This window comes from Lycorma delicatula, chromosome 10 (assembly GCF_047948215.1).
Source record: "Lycorma delicatula isolate Av1 chromosome 10, ASM4794821v1, whole genome shotgun sequence".
Classification (NCBI taxonomy): domain Eukaryota; kingdom Metazoa; phylum Arthropoda; class Insecta; order Hemiptera; family Fulgoridae; genus Lycorma; species Lycorma delicatula.
Genome location: NC_134464.1, coordinates 26,261,440 through 26,283,029, shown reverse-complemented (window position 1 = coordinate 26,283,029; position 21,590 = coordinate 26,261,440). Strand labels below are relative to the sequence as shown.

At 30.4% G+C, this 21,590-nt stretch overlaps 3 protein-coding genes across 6 annotated transcripts in view; all 3 read left to right on the top strand.

Annotated features, from left to right (window-relative positions):
- The window catches only part of LOC142331665 (beta-1,3-glucan-binding protein-like), a 52,079-nt gene that overhangs the window by 8,179 nt on the left and 22,310 nt on the right, over positions 1–21,590 (top strand). For all 4 annotated transcript variants that reach the window (XM_075377693.1, XM_075377695.1, XM_075377691.1 and 1 more), the window contains one exon: positions 21,435–21,470. In XM_075377693.1, the coding sequence (XP_075233808.1) occupies positions 21,459–21,470 (12 nt within the window). In that variant the 5' untranslated portion in view covers positions 21,435–21,458. The remainder of the gene's footprint in view (positions 1–21,434; positions 21,471–21,590) is intronic.
- LOC142331666 (uncharacterized) lies at positions 2,838–6,375 on the top strand. Its single transcript, XM_075377696.1, has 2 exons — positions 2,838–2,917; positions 5,107–6,375. Exon 2 carries the CDS (start codon positions 5,107–5,109, stop codon positions 6,073–6,075), a length of 969 nt encoding a protein of 322 aa, XP_075233811.1. The 5' UTR covers positions 2,838–2,917; the 3' UTR covers positions 6,076–6,375.
- On the top strand, positions 7,754–10,010 carry LOC142331337 (uncharacterized). Its single transcript, XM_075377165.1, has one exon. It carries the CDS (start codon positions 8,422–8,424, stop codon positions 9,643–9,645), a length of 1,224 nt encoding a protein of 407 aa, XP_075233280.1. The 5' UTR covers positions 7,754–8,421; the 3' UTR covers positions 9,646–10,010.

The window sequence follows — 21,590 nt, the reverse complement described above, 5'->3', positions numbered from 1 at the left end:
CTTAGGTCAAAAAAAATCGTTGCAAGAACTTTTCCGGCTGACAGATGAGTTTTGGCCTTCACTGAACAACACTCCTTCCCTACTCCTTACTCGCCATTTTTGACTCCAGAGTGCAATGATGGACCCATGTCGTATCACATGTAACGATGCGCCTTAACAAATCGTCCCCTTCTTGCCGAAATTAATTTAGAAATCTCTCACAGACCTCCAACATTTGGTTTTCGGTCAACAATCTCGGAGCCGTTCCAGCACCAATTTTTCTGAAGCAAAGGTGATCAAAGATGATGGATTGAGCACTCCCATAGCTAATACCCACTTCTGAACGCGATTTCTTCAACAGTGAACTGTTGATCATATTCGATAAGCTCTCGAACGGCACGGATGTTTCAGATGAGATTTAACCTTGGGCGTCGATCATGACTTTCGTTTTCATGACAGTCTCGCTCGCTCTTAAATTGTCTTGCCCACGTATACACTCGGTTCTGGGATAGTATAGCGTCCCCAAACTGTACCTTTAAACGAGTTAAATTTTCAACGGGTTTAATGCCTTCATTAATTAAAAACTTTATGATAATACGTTGTGCAAGAGACGATGGAACCTCTTGCTCACTCGTGACTGTACTGATGAAAGAACAAAGTGGTGGAGTTAACCAAGCCGTTTCCCCCTCACCAACACACTGAACATTAACCCCCACTCCATCACCTAGCTCGTAGCTGCTTCTGCGTAGATTAGTAAAATTACCGTTTAAATTTGATTCATCCTCGTATTACTATTTATTTTAACTCGTGGTGATTTACTCTTCATTTGAATGTTCCTGTTAGGGGAGTTTATTTTACATATAAAGTCCATTGCTCTTGAACCACATCTGCGCACAGTTCAGTTGTGAATGTAGTTCTTCAGCTAAATAAAAAAAAATGTACGTTTCATATACCCTAAAAAAACATTTTTTATGACCAAATTTTTATCTAGATTACTTATATATGTAAGCAGTTCTGTAATATTTCTCAAATTTTTAACAGGGTCAGGTATCTGTCCCTGTATTCCTTACAACTGCAAAATATATAAACTACCGGCAGCAAAAGATATATCAGTTATTAAAGTTGTTTTCTCTTAGAATAATCAGAAAAATTATTGCCAATTTACCTCCATTTTGGGGACTTTTTTATATTGATGTACATCATTACATAACATTCAATGAAGAAGGCAGTGGGAAATAATTTCACACCTCATTTTTCTATTTATCTGGGCAGACATTATTTTTTCAGATGACAATGCAATTGTTCAAGACAATCATACAGCCTTAACCATTGTAAAACAGATTTAACTTTATTAAGTGTTTCCATATCCGAAGATAATTATTTAAAATAATTAAAAACTCTATATTAGCAATTAGTAAATTTATGTGCTGGATGAATTGAAACTAACTTTAAACATGATTAAAACCATTTCATTATGCTTCTCATGTAAACGTAACATTGCTGATCGCTTAGGTAGAATTTCCATTGAAGATAACAATAGTATTTCTGTTGCCCATGAAGTAAATTTCTAGGTATTCTATTAATTGACAAATTTCTTAGGATAATAAAATATAATTTTTATTAGCAATAAAATCAAACCTTACTGTTTAGCTTTCATGCGTCTTAATAAAACATTAAGTTTTTTCATAATTACAAAATATCACTTATGCTTAATATGCATTGCCATTTGAAATGTAATATCATCTTTTGAGTTCATCAAAGTAGTGTAAAAATGCCGGTTCTGGGACAAGCGTCATCAATGACGTCATCACCCCCCCTCTGACGTCATCAAAAAAATCAAAGGTCAAAAAGTCAAAAAAATCACGTGACTATCATGCAGTGATCACGTGATCCAAAAAATCACGTGTCTATCACGTGACTATCATGCAGTGATCACGTGATCCAAAAAAATCACGTGTCTATCACGTGACTATCATGCAGTGATCACGTGATCCAAAAAAATCACGTGTCTATCACGTGACTATCATGCAGTGATCACGTGATCCAAAAAAATGCACACGTGCTTGCTGACTTTGCATTAACCTTGTTTACTAGTTTGAAAGTCAACCGATAATGCATTTGCGTCAATTGGTGATAGCATTGTTATTTTCAAAGTTATCTCAATGATAATGATAGCCGATACATATAAATACCCGCCAAAAAGTTAACGGATTCATACTACGTTTTGCTGTTACTGTTATATTATCATCTTTATTATCTTCATTTAAAGAGGTAAGTGAAATAATATTTAAATGTAAAATTATTAGTTTAAATATAATTCTATTTCATATTTAATTAATAATTATTTTTCCAGCCAATATTTAAATGCAAAATAATTCTGTTCCAGTTTATGTATTTAAAATAAATTGCTGTTTTACATCTAGTTCATAAAATTAAAATAAATAGTAATGTAACTGTTTTCTTTGCAGATTAATTAAATAATTCAAAACATATTGGTGCTAAGATTGTAAAACTGACTATTTTTTACTCTTGGATCATTTAAAGAGGTAAGTGAAATAATATTTAAATGTAAAATTATTCGCTTAAATATAATTCTATTTCATATTTATTTAATAATTATTTTTCCAGCCAATATTTAAATGCAAAATAATTCTGTTCCAGTTTATGTATTTAAAATATTTAAATGTAAAATTATTCGCTTAAATATAATTCTATTTCATATTTATTTTATAATTATTTTTCCAGCCAATATTTAAATGCAAAATAATTCTGTTCCAGTTTATGTATTTAAAATAAATTGTTGTTTTACATCTAGTTCATAAAATTAAAATAAATAGTAATGTAACTGTTTTCTTTGCAGATTAATTAAATAATTCAAAACATATTGGTGCTAAGATTGTATAACTGACTATTTTTTACTCTTGGATCATTTAAAGAGGTAAGTGAAATAATATTTAAATGTAAAATTATTCGCTTAAATATAATTCTATTTCTTTAACTTTTTAATCTTAAGTCATATTAAATATGCGAGATCGAAAAACGTCTGCTTAGCTTTTTTAGATGAGGTATTGATGTAGTACACATCAAAAAATCTAAAATGAGCTGTGTGTTTTTCAGATGGCCGTAATCTCAATAAAAAAAGGAGACCGATTGTTGGTGATAAATTTTGATGATGATGATGATAAACTTCCCACAGTCCGCTTAGCTAAAAGTAATCTCGTGGATAATTCCATTGAGATTACAATTTCCGCATCTGCCGATGTGAAAGTTAATCTAAACAAACCACAGACCTCCACACCCATTGATAGAGTGGAGGAGAAAGCACGGGGTGCAGCCGGAAACCTTGCTCCAAATATCGAGCGAGCGGTGGCTAGGGTTGCACCTCGCCTCCGTGCTGAGGTAGCCTCCTCTAGCAGCTCGCTTGAAGGAGCTGCCGCATTACCGCTTTTACGCCCACCTTCACCTCACATTCTAAACTTCCATCAACCAATCGCTACTGCTGCGGTTGGTGAACACTGTGTAATTTTATGCAAATGTCCTGTCCGTGCAAATCTCGTGCGCGTTTTCTTCATGATGTCGAATGGTTCGTACATTGAGAAAAAGCTGTGCAACAACGAGAATACCACCTTGCAGTCTCTCATCGAGCGCGCAAGCTCAAGACGCTCGACCAGAAATCTTCGAATAGAGGAAGAGTGTTTCCACACGGTCTTTGTGATCGATGAAGATATACGGTCACCGTTTGTGCTCCGTCCGTGTGAAAATAACGGATGTGGTGAACCGACAACAGTAGAGCGCGTGGTACGGCTTGCTGCTTATGATAATGATGCTGAGGAATCTATCGTTCCCTATCTAGATGCAGGGAACTATGATCAGATCATAGAAGCGATGCTCAACTCTCCATTCCTAGCGATACATTTCGATGGGTTGCGAGGTGGTAATAATCTCATCCCCGCTGGAGAGGAGGATGAAGAAAGCGATTGGGAATGATGATTGATAACAAAGCTGCTGCAAAAGGCATGAAAATGCCTACGCGCTGACCTCTATGTTATCACATCATCTTCTTAAAATCATTAAAAATCGGTTTAATACGATTCGAGGAATCTATTTATCGATTCGGAGAAGGTGAAGCATTAAAACGTATTAAACAGGTAATGTTATATCAAATATATAATAATTTTAAAGAGGTAAGTGAAATAATATTTAAATGTAAAATTATTCGCTTAAATATAATTCTATTTCATATTTAATTAATAATTATTTTTCCAGACAATATTTAAATGCAAAATGGTTGGGATGGGATTGCATATTTTTTTAAAAATTTTAATTCAGTAATTCAATAATTAATTCATTTAATATAAATTTATGTTTTCAGAAATGTTATTTTGTTTATAATCATACCAGGATGAAGTAATAGCATTGTGTGATGAAAATTTAACATCGGATAGAGTATTTTTAAGTTTAATTAAAAAGCAATCACCATTTACTACAAAAATTAATTTGGACATTAATCAGAATTTAAATATAGAAAGTATAATTAATATTAAAAATTGGATAATAGATCTTTGTTTAAAAAACTATTCAAATTTTAGTGTAGCTACAAATGCTATTATTTATTTAAATGAGTTTTTATCAAAAGAAAAAATTGAAAGTGCAGAACTAAAGTTAATAGCTTGTGTGTGTTTATTTATTAGTTCAAAATATATTGAAGCGTATAATTATTTTTTAGTAAGTGATTAAATTAGTTTAACTTTTGGATTATATAATAAAAATGATATTTTTAATTATGAGATAAAAATTTTGAAATGCTTACAATGGAAAATTGCAATTGTTACTCCACATAGTTTTATACTTCAAATTGTGATTAGGAGTAAGATCATAAATCAGTACAGTATAAGAAATATTATGTATTTATCACATGCTATTATAAATGAATTGATATGTGTTGATTTTGATAATATTTTACCTAGCGAACTTGCTGCAGTATCTGTTTGCATTTCTCTTAGTTTTTGTATTTCTTCGAAAAATATTTTTAAGTTACTTATTGATGAGGTTGAAAAAATTATAAATTCGAAAAATATACGAAATTTTATTTTAAAAACGTTAAATAATGAATTCATTTTTAAACAGATGAGTCGAGCAAGAAGAATTATTATATCTGATGAGGAAGAAGAAGTACAATTAGTTAACAACGGTGAAATTTCGAACATCTTACGAGGTGTGGAGGCTGTCGAACCTGCGGAAAATGAAGCTAGACCGGGTCCATCCGGTTTACAACATTCTTCAGCAGGTGGGCAGATTAATATGGAACCGGGACCGGGTCCATCCGGTTTACAACATTCTTCAGCTGGTGGGCAGATTAATATGGAACCGGATGAACTTTCAATAACATTAATTGACATTATTATTTTATTTTATTCGTATGGTTTGATTTCTATCACCCTCTGGCAAGAAGCATTACGTAGGGCTGAAGAGAAAGTTATGGCGCATCCATCAATAAAAATAAAATCTATATTTCAGATTTTAAAAATTTATATACAAGGACTCAGAACTAGGGTAATGATACCTCACGCATATGATGATAACCAAATGGGTATTTTAGATGTGTTACATAAAACATTACCCTGTAGTGAGATTCTTGTAGGGGCGAAAGGATTGAGCGATTCAGATAAGCCACAATTTTTAAAATCTGATGTGGATGAAATATGGAATTACATGAAGGTTTGTAATAGAAAAAGGACAATTGAAGACGTTTTTAACGAAGAGGCCATCCCGCAACGTGAACCATTTACTTATTCGCAATCAATTGAGATAAAATTAAATGACAAGCAATTTTTAGCATGGACACCAGCAAAAAAAGGTAAATATTTGGTGAGGCTAGAGTTGTTTGAGACAGATGACATTGAAGGTTTATCGTTTAAGGATAGATACAAAAGAGTAAAAACTAAATTAGAGATGGTTATTAATGAAAATGATGAACGCTTCGAATTAATTAATGATATTATTTCGCTGGCATGTGATAATTTAAAAACTGAAAACGGGTATAAAAAAGTAGTTAGACCGGTTGCAAAGGTAAGTCCTATGCAACAAAAAAATTAAATGTTTACTTGATTAACTTTTTTGTTTTAATTTTTTTTTCGCAGGATTGAAACAGGAAAATGGACAATAAATATAAAAGAGTTAGGTTGGAAGCAGTTCAGCATATGGGAGAGTTTACTCTAATTGAAAATGCATTTGCATGTAATCTTTTAACGTATTATTATAAAAATGATAATGATGTATGTTCGGATGTATGGTTAGCGTTGCAGAATGCTAGTGAACATATTGTTTTAATATTAACAGAATCATTAGTTCGTTATGGTTCTGTAAAATTTAATATATTGATAGAATTAACGTATAAAAAGCCGATGACTGGTGATATAAAAGATGTAGGATTTAAAACTAATAATTTTGACATATACAGTATAAATGATATAGATAATGCTATTCAGAACGCAACCGAACAGTTGCTTGAGGAGGAAGCTAGTTTTGAAGGAAAACAGAGTGGATGGACTCTTATTACTTTAGATGGAATATTAGTAAGAGTAAATAAATTTCGTCCTTTAAGAGGTTCATGTTACATTCCATTACCAAGTAAATTTCAACAAAAGCATGCAGTTATTAATATTAAGAATGAGGATGAATTTTGTTTTAAATGGTCTATTCTTTGTCGTTTTGTAAAAGGTACTCATCGTGAAAGAGTAGATACGCGATATAAGACTCTTTTAGATAAATTCGATTTTCACGGTATAAATTTTCCCACACCATTAGGCGAGATAAAAATTTTTGAAGAAAAAAATAACGTTTCTGTAAATGTATATTCATTTGATGAGAAAGGAATAATATTTCCAGTAAAAGTATGTTTACAAGAACGCAATGAACATTTTGATTTGCTACTTTTAACAAACAATGAAGTTTTTCATTATTGTTATATAACCAATTTTGAAAGACTGATTGGCTCCCAATTAACCAAGAATAACCATAGGATTACTATTTGCAAAAGATGTTTTACATTTTATAAAACTGATAAATATTCAACTATAAAAATGAATGAACATATAGAAAAATGTAAAGTAAATGCGCCAGCAAAAATTATTCTTCCTGAGGTTGATTGTAACGGTCTTCCTCCTATGTTAAAATTTAAAAATTTTCATCATGTTTGCAGTACCAATTGTTTGTTATGCAGATTTTGAATGCATATTAAAACCTGTTTCAACATGCTATCCCAACAATGATAAATCTTTTACTGTATCTACGGAACACCATATTCCAATGAGTTTCTGTTTGTATTTTGTTTCAATTCCATCAGTTCCAGATTTTATACGAAATGTTCTACCTTCGACTCCTTTCTTATATAGAGGAAAAGATGCTACTAAAAAATTTATGATAATGCTTAAAGATATTTGTTCAAAAATTGATAATTATTTAAAAATTAATAAAAAAATTATATTTACTGATGAAGATAAAATCGCATTCGATTCCGCACTTTCTTGTCAGATGTGTGAAATTAAATTCAGTTCGCAGGTAATTCCAGTTCGTGATCATTGCCATTTAACAGGTAAATATAGAGCTGCTCTTTGTAATAAATGTAATTTGCAAAGACGTAATCAAACATTTCTTCCTGTTTTTCTTCATAACAGCTCAAATTATGATTCGCATTTCATTGTTAAAGAATTAGGATATGATGAAAAAAGAATAAATTTAATTCCGAATACTACTGAGAAGTATATTTCATTTACAAAAACTATCGGTAACCATATGTCTATTCGTTTCGTTGATTCAATCCGGTTTATGTCATTTAGTTTAGATTATTTAGTTAAAACATTACCCACTGAAAAGTTTTTTCATTTAACAAAATCATTTAAACAAGATGAACTTCATCTTGTAACTCGAAAAGGAGTTTATCCTTATGAGTATACTAGCTCCTGGGAAGTTTTAGAAGATACTCAGCTACCACCTAAAGAGAAATTTTATAGTTCGCTTACAGGAGAAAATATTGATGAAAATGATTATATTCATGCTAAAACTGTTTGGAGTCATTTCAATATAAAAAATTTAGGTGAATATAGTGATCTTTATTTAAAATGTGATGTTCTTCTTTTAGCTGATGTATTTGAAAACTTTCGTTTACTTTGTTTAAGAGAATATGGCTTAGATTGCGCATATTACTTTACACTTCCTGGTTTTTCATTTGATGCTATGCTTTATAAAACGCGAGTTTCACTTGAATTAATCACAGATTATGATATTTATATGTTTTAAGAAAGGGGTATTAGAGGGGGAATATCGGTTTGTGTTAAAAAGTATGCGAAGGCAAACAATCCTTACATACCTGAAGAATATGATAATAAATTACCACACACATATTTAGCATATCTAGATGCCAATAACTTATACGGTTGGGCAATGAGCCAACATTTACCAAAACAAAGTTTTCGATGGGTTGAAAAAGAAATTCAACAATCAATAGCAGATAGTATATTATCGTTTAAAGATGATGGTATAATTGGTTTTATTTTTGAAGTTGACGTAGAGTATCCTGAATTTCTTCATAATACACACAGTGATCTTCCATTTCTTCCGATAAATGAAGTTCCCCCTTTTTCATCTCACACAAAATTAGTAACAACATTAAAAACTAAAAATAATTATATTTGTCATTATGTTAATTTAAAACAAGCTATTCGTAACGGACTTAGAGTAACTAAAGTACATAAAATACTGCAATTTATTCAATCTCCTTGGTTAAAAAGCTATATAAATTTAAATACTATAAATCGACAATCGGCAACAAATGATTTTGAAAAAGACTTATTTAAATTAATGAATAATGCGGTATTTGGGAAGTGTATGGAAAACGTTAGGAAACGTATTAATTTAGAATTGGTTTCGTCAGAAAAGAGGTTGATGAAACTTATCGCGAAACCAACATTTAAAGATAGAATAATATATAATGAAAATCTTTGTGCAGCTCAGTGTACTAAAGAAAAAATAAAATTAGATAAACCTCTGTATGTGGGTCTATCAGTGTTAGAACTTAGTAAGACACTAATGTATAATTTTCATTATAATATAATGAAGAACAAATATAGATCTAAGATTAATCTTCTTTATATGGATACCGATAGCTTTTTTTATGAAATAGAGACTCATGATTTTTACCAAGATTTACAAGATGAAAATTTTATTGAGTATTTTGATACGTCTGATTTTCCTGTTTCACATCCTCTTTTTTCAATTAAAAATAAAAAACTTTTAGGTAAATTTAAGGATGAATGTAACGGCATTCCTATAAAAGAATTTATCGGATTAAGAGCAAAATTATATACTTTTACAACTACAAAGGGGATTACGAAAAAAGCTAAAGGAATAAAAAAGAATGTAGTAAAAAACAAATTAAATATCAACCATTACAGAAACTGTTTATTGAAAGCAAGTGACGATAGCAAAGACTTTTATGTTCAAATGAAACTGATTCGATCAAAAAAACACTTAGTTGAAACTGTGACAGTAAACAAATTAGCATTAAGCAATTATGATGATAAACGTGTTGCAGTTAATAACACATTAGCTTTACCTTGGGGGCATGTTGATATTCCTTTAGAACTTAAACGTTTATTTAATCATTAAATTATTTTCAATTTTGTTTTTTCTTTTCAGTTAAAAATGTACAAAAAATCTTGTTATTATAGCATTAGAGTAACCAAACCGCTTTCATTAATAGCATGTTCAACATTAAGTGTGGTTCAAGCAATAACTAGTGGCTTAATAGAGGTTACAGATGAATTAAGGCATTTATTTTTAATACTAGACGAAAATGAATTAGATTTTAAAGTCAATGTATACAGCAGGTTTAATTATAAGAATGTAATCGATCCGAATATATGTTATTATTGTTTACTAAATAATTTTTTCTCACTTACATATCTTTCAGTTAAAGAAATGGTTGATAATTATCTTTGTGTTCATTTGACTAAAAATTTAAATATTGATGATGAAGAAGAAAATTATATATTTTCTGTTTTAACAACAGAAACTCTCAATGACATTGTGTCAATTTTAATTAATAAAAAACATAATAATTCCGTAAAGATTCACTTTCTTACAGAAAGATCGAATAAATGGTTTAGTTATTTATTTAGTAAACAATATAATTCTATATTATATAGTAAAAATTGGTAATTTTATCAATATTTTAAATAAATTTTTATTGTTTCAATTAAATTAATGTACGTCTTATTTTATTATAATCAATATAAAATGTATTTAGTATTTTGTTATATTCAATTAAAATATATTTAATATTTTATTATATTCAATAAAAATGTATTTTTATTTTAAATAAATATTTATTGTTTCAATTAAATTAATGTACGTCTTATTTTATTATAATCAATTAAAATGTATTTAATATTTTAAATAGATATTTATTGTTTCAATTAAATTAATGTATATTTAATTTTTATTGAATATAATTTTATTATATTCAATAAAAATGTATTTAATATTTTAAATAGATATTTATTGTTTCAATTAAATTAATGTATGTATTATTTTATTATATTCAATGAAAATGTATTTAGTATTTTAAATAGATATTTATTGTTTCAATTAAATTAATGTATGTATTATTTTATTATATTCAATAAAAATGTATTTAGTATTTTAAATAGATATTTATTGTTTCAATTAAATTAATGTATGTATTATTTTATTATATTCAATAAAAATGTATTTAGTATTTTATTATATTTAATAAAAATGTATCCGGCATTTTATTATAGTCAAAAGTAAATATTTTGTAAAAATAAATAATTTTTCAAAGTTTATTTCAGTTTTTATTTTATTTCAACCTTTTTTATCATTAAAAACTAATTATAAAAAGGATAAAAGACAGTTATTTTTATTAAAATAAGTTACAATACATTTTTCTGAATTAATTTATTAAATAAAATTTGATTACAAATTTCAATCAAAATATAATTTTTACATGAACTTATCCATAATTCTTTCTTTATCCTAAATTACAAATTTCAATCAAAATATAATTTTTACATGAACTTATCCATAATTCTTTCTTTATCCTAAATTCACTCAATTCCTTTTAAACTTCTTTTTTAGGATAAACATGAAATTTACTGATAAATTCAGTGAACTGTTTTAAGATATTGTTACTGTAACATAGTAAACCAAAAAGCTCATGATCTTTAGTTCCAAATCTGATTACTTTTTGGAAGAATTCGTTATACTCATAATAATTTCCATTCTTAAAAAAATAAAGGATAATTAAACCTAAAATAAAAACAACTATTTCTTTTTAAAATTATTTATTGTTCTTTAATAATCAAAATACAAATACATATTTTATTTGATGATAAATTTTAAATACAATTTTATTTCAAATTAAAATTTCTTCTCTGCAATGCTGGAATCGGGCGCGGATACCCTTTGCCAAGCTCTTTCCGCTAACTCTTTATCAGCCTGTGCTCTTCGCCGAGAATCGTTGTAGATACTATACGCTATATCATGCGCCTTACAAGCTTTATCGAGTGGATTTATACCAAGATCGCCTCTTTCCAATCTTTGTTTTAGTTTTGTTTGAAATCTACCACTTTAAAATGTGTTTGTTCTTCACACGCTAAAAATCGTGATCAGAGGCATATTGCTCGATTAAATATATGCAATCGTCCATGTTAACAGCATCGTCATAATATTCCGCTGATGCTAGATTGCAATTTTTTTTTCGCGGGCATCGATATAACCCTCTTCAGTAATCCCAAACGGGATTCTCGAACCAAATTCTGTCTGTCCTAACCTGTTGACCGGCATGATCTCAAATGACTTGTTTACAGTGCGCCTTCTCCAGAGGAGAAATGCCGAAGTAAGCACAAGGGGCAGGTATGCAACCCACAACACAGGTCAAGCCCGCATACGCGCACGCTAGCTTGCAGGCTTTTTTAGGCTTTTTCATAAGCGCGCACGCTAGCTTGCAGGCTTTTTTAGGCTTTTTCATAAGCGCGCACGCTAGCTTGCAGGCTTTTTTAGGCTTTTTCAGGCTCTTTTCAAGCTCTTTTTCGCGCTTTTGTATGCTTTTTTCAGGCTTTCCGATAAAGATATCAAAATTAAATCTGTATCGTCCTTTATCAAAATCTCTCTCCTTATCGATTACTAAAAATCCATTTTTTATCCGGTTCCAAGCCTCGTTACATATTTCTTTAAACTTTTCAAATGATATATCCGGTGTAACATGATCATGGTATATATGTCTAAGGTTTCTTTCATCCTGTCGAAACACCATGAGAAAATTTGCATTGTCTCGGACCAATTGTTTAGGAATTTTACTATATGTTTGACTCATATAAAACACATCAATGTTATTATGCCGTCCCATAGTAAAATATTTCGTTATGTTATTTTGTTTTTCGCATATTACATCATCGAATATCATTATAGAATTCGGTTCAGTTTCTTCCGGTGCCACAATAACATCGTTATCGCTATAAGGATAGTAACCTATCCCATCAACATCAGTCAACAAACTTTTTAAAAATAAGTATTTAGGCTGGTACAATGATTTAGAAAAAACATATATGTTGCTGAACCTCAACCCGCTAGGGTCAAATAAAAGATTGAAACCCGCATTCGTCTTACCAGAATTTGAAGGACCTACAACCAAGCATCTGATGTTGTCTGGAAGAAGAGGACTATGCCTTTTTTTAGAATTTAAATCGGATACCTCACCTATTAAACGGTCAAAATTAATTACTGTTAGCTTCCGATCTTGTTCTTCAGCATCCATCTCTGCTACTGAATAAATTACATAAGTCTAATTTATTTTATTAAATCCTTTTTATCTACCCACCAGTCCTCCTTCTTATCAAATCCCAACCAGCGAGCTAATAATTTATCACCGCGTTTTTTTAATACTTTTTCAACCAAATAAACGTTGCCGTACTTGGTTTTACTAAGTTCTTCCGTATAGAAACTTCCTTTTAACACTTCCCCTTTCCCATCTTTAAGAACGTACGTTATAGGTTGCGTTTGTTTTATCTTAAAAATTGTAAAAACTTCATTAGTCCAATTCGGAAGATATCCTTTCGCAAATATTTTTTTATACTTACTTATCCTTACCTGATCACCAACATTAAATTTAATCGTGGTCGTATGCTGATGACGTTTTTTTGCAACCTTTAATATATTTAACAACACTTCGCGTTCGTTTTTATAAGAAACATCTTTAGGTTTAAAACCAGTAGTTCTATGCACCCTATTGTTATATTTTTCAATTATTTCATCCAATATACTTACCAATCGGTAATCACCCTATTCGGTAAATTTACGCTACATATTGGTCTTGAGAGTTCTATTGAACCGCTCCACTATTGATGCCTTTTTATCGGAAAAAGTCGAATAATGATTTATATTGAATTTTAGTAATAACGATCTCAATTTTGAATTAAACCATTCTTTTCCATCATCGGTTTGAAAATGCGTCATTTTATGTTTATGAAATATGGGTTTAACGACCATTACAACTTCATCTGCGTTTTTACTCTTCAATGGAAAAGCAAAAGCAAATTTTGAAAAACAATTTATAATTGTGAGAATATATTTATATCTAAAAGTACTCATCATCAGGTCAATACAGACTATGCTATCTTTAAAAAATAAACAGCAATTGAATAATTCTTCAGCAACAAGTTTCATCATAAGTTTTATGTGCAATTCCGCAATGAAATAAATTAGTTTCAGAGGTTATAGTCCAATTACATTCCTTACATGAAACGAATCCATCATTACCGAAGTGATTTAATCCACATTCTTTAATAATTCTGAATGGGAGTGCGTTTATCCTTTTGCTGAGCGCCGCAAACGGGACAAACATCTCCTAGATTTATTTTTCTGATTCCACTTTGGACAGCATATAGTCTTATATCAAATTCAATTTCTTCTAGTTCTTTTTTAAATATGTTCAGCCTCTCACAGTAGCTCTTAAGAATCTCTTTTTGCAACTGCAACATCAATCTTAAACAGAAACAAAAAAATATTAGAAACAGAAAATATTAGGAACAAAAAAATTAAAGAATTCCTTTCAATAAATTATTAACATACCTTTTTCACGAATGAATAAACATTATATTCTTCTTCTATCACTGTTGATTACTTCTTCTATAATAACTGATTCATTTGGTTGCAAAAAGGAAATATAATATACTATAACGTTAAAAACGTGAACTAGATGTAAAACAGCAATTTATTTTAAATACATAAACTTGAACAAAATTATTTTGCATTTAAATATTCGCTGGAACAATAATTATTAAATAAATATGAAATAGAATTATATTTAAGCGAATAATTTTACATTTAAATATTATTTCACTTACCTCTTTAAATGAAGATAATAAAGATGATAATATAACAGTAACAGCAAAACGTAGTATGAATCCGTTAAATTTTTGGCGGGTATAACAGCAAAACGTAGTATGAATCCGTTAAATTTTTGGCGGGTATTTATATGTATCATCACCACGTGATAGTCACGTGATTTTTTAGATCACTGCATGATAGTCACGTGATTTTTTTGATCACGTGATCACTGCATGATAGTCACGTGATAGACACGTGATTTTTTTGGATCACGTGATCACTACTGATAGTCACGTGATAGACACGTGATTTTTTTTGATCACGTGATCACTGCGTGATAGTCACGTGATTTTTTTGGATCACGTGATCACTGCATGATAGTCACGTGATTTTTTTTGGATCACGTGATCACTGCATGATAGTCACGTGATTTTTTTTGGATCACGTGATCACTGCATGATAGTCACGTGATAGACAGGTGATTTTTTTTGGATCACGTGATCACTGCATGATAGTCACGTGATAATTTTTTTTTGACCTTTGACTTTTTTTGATGACGTCAGAGGGGGGTGATGACGTCAGAGGGGGGTGATGACGTCATTGATGACGCTTGTCCCAGAACCGGCATTTTTACACTACTCATCAAAAAGTTTTCAAGATAAAAAAATGTGGTGTTAGAGCATTGTTTTTTTTTTTTTTTGTTTTTTGTTTGGGGGCAAAAAACGCCTGTGCGTTATCATCGCCCGGAATTTTTTTAAATAAAAGGGTAAAATAAATCTAAAATAATAAAACTTATAAGGTGTAAAATTAATATAAATCATATAATAAAAAACAAAAGATGAAATAAGACAAAAGTCAAAAAGGTGAAATAAAACTCAAAACTAACATCGCAGACGGTGTCTTTAAAATATAGAAGTTAAAATAATAGAATAAAGAAACTATATAAAACTTATCTAATTCCGATAGGTTGTGCAAAAGGCTCCCTTCTCGGATAATAAAATTAAAGACGTAGAACTAAAAAAAAATAAAAATTGAAAGTAAAGGTTAAAAATGATCAAAAACTCTTCTAGCATAAAAATATATATGATAATATTAAATTTTTTGCAGTAACCTGGTACTACGCAAAAGAAACATACGGTTCAAAATTTCGTTATTATTATACAAGATATCACGGATGTTTCTGGGTAAATCAAATTTATGACGCAACGCCGCATAACATATGCAGATAGATCATTGTATGACACCTATCAGTATAAATAATGTTAACGGATTTTTAGGAAATTAATGTAAATATTAACTTATTTTTGTATTTATATTTATGAATTTGCAATTTTTGCTAAAAAGAGTAATCAAGTTTTAAAAAAAAAAAGTAACTATCCATCTCTATCAAACTAGAGAATGTTTGGGTACTTCAGCAAAATATTCGGTTTATGAGAAAGGAACTTATTACAATTCTGATGCCATTTTTTATAAATTACTGAATTATTTAAAAAATCTTCCCGTCGATTTATTTATAATACAACTAAAAGATTTTCTTTTACAGAGAAAATATTACTCTATTGTTGAATAGTGAATAAAAATATCATTCAGCATGTATATAAATGTGTGCTCAAATAATTTTCATTAAGACCTTCTGAATAGTGAATTATTTTACAATTATTATTATATTTATTGTCTTCATATATTTACCTTAACATTATTTATTCTTTTTGACTTATAATTAATTCACTACATAAGCTTACGAGAAAGCTTGTACATGGAAATATACAAAAAAATTGAAATGTGTAGCAAATGAAAAATTCCATGTCCTCTAGGATTCGAATCCAAGACCCCAGGATGAGAGGCCAACTACTACTTTACCATGGATATTGACAATATTTGCGGGTTATATGTTAAATTATTAATATGAAATTTAATCACACCTATTCTTTATCTTATAATAGTTGTGTACAAGTATTTTGTGGTGCTCCCTGATCAACGTTTTACTACTGCTCATCCGTCCAGTCAAATACTAAGGCAGTATCTTTTTTATTTATGGAGTAGCATACTTTTCTTCTTTTTTTTTCTGTTTAGCCTCCGGTAACTACCGTTTAGATAATACTTCAGAGGATGAATGAGGATGGTATGTATGAGTGTGAATGAAGTGTAGTCTTGTACATTCTCAGTTCGACCGTACCTGAGATGTGTGGTTAATTGAAACCCAACCACCAAAGAACACCGGTATCCACGATCTAGTATTCAAGTCCGTGTAAAAATAGCTGGCTTTACTAGGACTTGAACGCTGTAACTCTCGGCTTCCAAATCAGCTGATTTGGGAAGACGCGTTAACCACTAGACCAACCCGGTGGGTTATGGAGTAGCATACTTACCCATTCCTAACATAACCTTATATAAAGATAATTTTTTATAATGTGTTGATCAGAATAAAATATTAATTTATTCTACTACAACAATAAATTATAGTGTTTTATTATAAGGTGCTATCAAAAAGAAGTTTAGTAATTAAGTTTAACTGATTATTCTCATCATAAAATTTAGGAAAGAAGAGAAACAATAAGATCTGAAAATAAATCTGTCATTCCCATTAGCCTCAACATAGCTCCGGAGTTAGGTTCATGTTGAATATATTAATTAACTATCTTGTTTATAGATTTCAGCACATAATATAAAGTTTATATTTAAATAAAATAAAGTCTTACTACTTAATGTAATCTTTGAATGAAAAATTTTACTTTAAACCATCTTCCATATCTCCTTAAATGCGTTTTACTCAGTGTAACACGAAGTAGTTGTAGTCATGCAAACAGATAAACCTGACTAGATAGGAAATTATATAATTCAATGAAATTAAATACGAAATTCATTCAATCAAATATTTAATATTATGATTTAAAAGAGCAATGTTACAAAACATAATTACAGTGATATTAACAATTTAGAAATTAAATGGCTACCATTTTGAAATTTGAAAATGTAAATCACCATAATGTTTTTCACCTATTAAAGAATGTAACAAAAAACAACAAAATAATATGTATTCTGGCGTAAATGTACATACCAAATATTATAAGATATTCAAAACATTTTTGAATTAAATTTCTGTTCAGAAAACATAAGATAGGCAAGATTAAAAACAAAAACCTGACAATTATAGGACTTTCCCTTTATGTGGCTAAGGCCGCGTTCCGGGAAAGTCCTACAACTGTGGATTGTTTCTGATGCGGCTTACATACACATACAACAAACTTAATTTAAAATTTTATCATTTTTTTTAAAATATAATATTTTTTCGTTTATTTAATTCAATGATTCTAACTAAAGCGCGCGCGCATACCGTATTTAATTCGCGCAGGTGTGGCGGTACTAGCGGCGACGGTCGGCACTAACTAAACTAAAGTAATTTCACAACTTACATTGAACGAATTTTGCTTGTATGGTCGGCAGACTGGTGCAGTTGCGAGGCTTAACACACCAGTTTATAGAGTTTGAGACCCAGCCCAATTGAGTTACTTTTTACACTTTAAATATTATTAATTTGTTTAATTCTACCGCTCACCTGTGACATCACAACTTAGCCGGCAACTACAACAGCATTTTCTGGAGAAGGGGTACGATTTTGCAAATTTTTTTTTCAAACATTGTTATTTTTTAATTGTTAAAAGCTGTTCCTAAGAAAAATATCACCTTAATTAGGAGAATTCTCGAGATACTGAGGGTGACCCTGCTCCACAGCAGGGGTGTCCAAACGTTTCAGCAGGTGGGCCAAATTTCAGAGATCATGGTCAAACGCTTGCCTGGTCTAATGTAAAAGAAAACAAGAAATAAGTAATTCATTTTTTTGAAGAAAATAAACGTAACTGAGATCAAACATAATTATTAGATAATTTAAAAATATTTTATAAGTGAGAAGTCTGACTTTGTTTTGCAAAACTAAGTGCATCAAAATTAATCTGGATTGATGTTATCGCTAGACGCAAACAGTTTTCCAAATGAACATTACTAATTCGTGTTCTCATTTGTGATTTGATGTGCTTCATGCGAGTAAAAAGCAGTTCACACGCATAAGTTTTTCCAAATAGCGAAACCATCGACAGAACATGTTTTTAACACGCAGGATATTTATCCTTGTCCAAATACGTTTTATAGAACTCTTCCAAACCAACTTGATGAAATTTCTCCTTTAACTGTGTATCACAACACATTTCACAATGTTCCATTTGAAATTTTCTTGGTAATAAATTCACGTCTACCGCGAATGGGGTTGCAAATGCACAAAAACACACATGTTTTTTTAAATTCCTGAAATCGGTTTTTAAATTGAGGTCGGAGATCAAAGAAGCGTATTTATCCACCGCCTCCTGTGTGACGTCTGGTTTCAATGACAATGTAAGAAAGTGAGTAAAGTTTTTCTCCTGTTCCCAAAGGCCAAGTTTAATTTGAAATGCAGAAACATGATCATACATCTTATTAATTGATTTTTCCCTTGTAGACGAGTATTAACGTCAATTAGGTAGCCAGTTATATCGACCAGAAATGTAAAGTCGCAAACCCACTGTTTGTCTTCAAACTCTGGGATACTTTTTGACTTGCTTGCAAAGAATGATTTTATTTCTTGCTGTAAATCAAACACTCTTATTAACATTTTGGCACGAGTCAGCCATCTTACTTCTGCATAAAATGTAACGTCATCGTAATCTGAGTCCAAAGATTTTAGAAATTCTTGGAACTGACGGTGATTCAACCAGTTCCACTTAATGAAGTTCACTATTTTGACAACCACTTTCATGTTGAGGGACTTGGAACATAAATTCTCCTGGTGAATAATGCAATGAAAATTTAGCATTGAGGTATTATCGAATTTCGAGGCCTCATTTTCTATTAAATTTACTAAACCTTCGTGTTTCCCAACAATTGCTAGAGCACCATCCGTTGTTAAGCCCGATAAGTTGTTGTCATTTTAAAATGGACTCAGTACCCCTGATAAAAATTGCTAGTTGGTCTGCCATATCTGTGCTTTCATCCTATGCTAGAGCATAAAATATAAACTCGGTTGCTCCACTTTTCAAATTATCTTCAATATGTTTTCCAATGTCGTCCACACGACTAGTAATAGTCTGACGAAACACTTATTTTTGAGAAATCCTTTTTTTCTGGAGACAGAATTTCAACGACGCTCTCCAAACACTTCTTAATTATTTCACCATCTGAATACGGCTTCGATTTTTTTACTAGCATCATACCTAAGCATAACTAGCTTTTAGATAGCATGTTGACTCTGAACCCACTCTAAAATATCTTTTGCTGTTCTGAATTTTTTTTTAAGTCATTTACTTGGTCTTGTAGAAATTGCCCTTTGTAATTATTAATCGTATTCGCATGTTTAGTCTCTTACTGTTGTTTGAAGTTATGCCTTTCAAAACAGAAACATATTCGTTGCATAGCAAGCATATGGGCTTTGTTTTAATTTCCACGAAAAAATAGTTTAGTCTACTTCTCTTGAAAACGTAATTCTTCTGTAATTCATCTCTACTTTGGCCTAACGTCTTTATTAGTTGAGGCCATGGTAGGTCTTCGTTTTAACTGAAAAAAATAAAACATCACGGGTAATACTAAAAAATAATTAAGAAAGACTGTATTTTGTACCAACTTATTCCATTACCCGCCGAAGATCACGTAACATATGTATCAGAAGTTGAACTCATATTAAATTTTATCAACACCTAGCGTCGGAAATAAAACTAAGTAACCTTGGGTGTCAAATAGCGGCATATTTGAAATAGCTAAAACCTATAAATTTTCCCGAAAATGCGGGATAATATTTATGTTCATTTGACCCAGCTCCGCGGGTCGCAACATGACTCCCGGCGGGCCTCGTGTTGGCCACCTCTGCTCCACAGCCTCACCCCCTTGACCTTTTATGTTGAAAATTAAATGGCAACAATGTCCGATATATAAAAGTCATCTAACCATATTTGGTCAAAATCGGTCCAGTAGTTCTGGAGATATAAGGTGATTTAGAGACCAAAACTGAACACGCAGACGTACATACGAACATTAATAACTGGAAAATTTCTACCCGGTCTTTTGGGTTTCTTAGGTGTCAAAATGTCAAGATCTGATGAAAACCACGTATGCCCAAATTGGACAAAGTAAAATAATTTCCCTTCTAGAGCTATAGCACTTTCTAAACAGAAAAGTAAAAGTGACATAGGGCAGTTGCTTATTTTCATTTCTACAATCAGTTTTTTTAAGCTTAAGTACTTTCTTCAGTGATAGTCTATAAGTTTATTTTACCCATACCATAACTATTACGCATATATATCTTTTGTAGACTTCATGGTTGGTATTTTCTTTATAAATGAATTAGTTATGACTAAGAAAAAAATATCATTAACTAAAGGATACTGTGAACTTAAACTACTTGCAGAATTAGTACAAGAAATAGTGTTAATACCTTTTAGTAAAAATATATTTTTACAACACATATATTTTTACATTTTTACAACACAATCTGGACACTGGAATACATAATAAATTCATTATTAAATTATTGGCAGTATAACTCTACCAATATCCATGGTAGAGTGATAGTATGTGTGCCTTTTCAATAGAAGGTTGCGAGTTCAAATCTTGGTCAGGCTAGATATTTTGCATTTGAAAATTCATTTTTATAATTAAAATAGTTGGATAGGTAATGTAATTGAGTAAGCTTCTAAGTTAGCAAATAAAATAAATAAACAAATATAATGAAAAAAAAATCATTAAACTGCTGATGTTTTTCAGTACAGTTTTTTTTGTCTAATATTGAATTTGGAACACTTACTAAACACGTACTAAAAAAATAAGTTTTTATATTGAACTATAAGAAACGCTTATAACTTATTAATATGTAAACATTTTTAAAATATCAAAATTAATTTAGTCGTAATGATTGAAAAAACGCTGGAATGAGAAGTGTAACCATTCTAATTAAGGGTAACCTTTTCCTTAAAGGATAATATACAAAAGTCAGTAGTTAATAATTATGGTATTGTTGATTTTTTTTTCAGTGTAAAGTAGCATGTTTTTACCAAATGATGGGAGTTGTAAGTATTCAAAAATTACTTATTTTTAAATATATTGTTAAGATGAAATTAATGTCAGTATTATCAGTTTAAGTCAATATTGCGTGAGTAGGAGATACAGTTTTAATTTAATAATAATGT

What these genes read in the sequence shown, in the direction of transcription:
- LOC142331666 (XM_075377696.1), top strand. Translation starts at nt 5,107, where the DNA reads ATGAGTCGAGCAAGAAGAATTATTATATCTGATGAGGAAGAAGAAGTA.
- LOC142331337 (XM_075377165.1), top strand. Translation starts at nt 8,422, where the DNA reads ATGAGCCAACATTTACCAAAACAAAGTTTTCGATGGGTTGAAAAAGAA.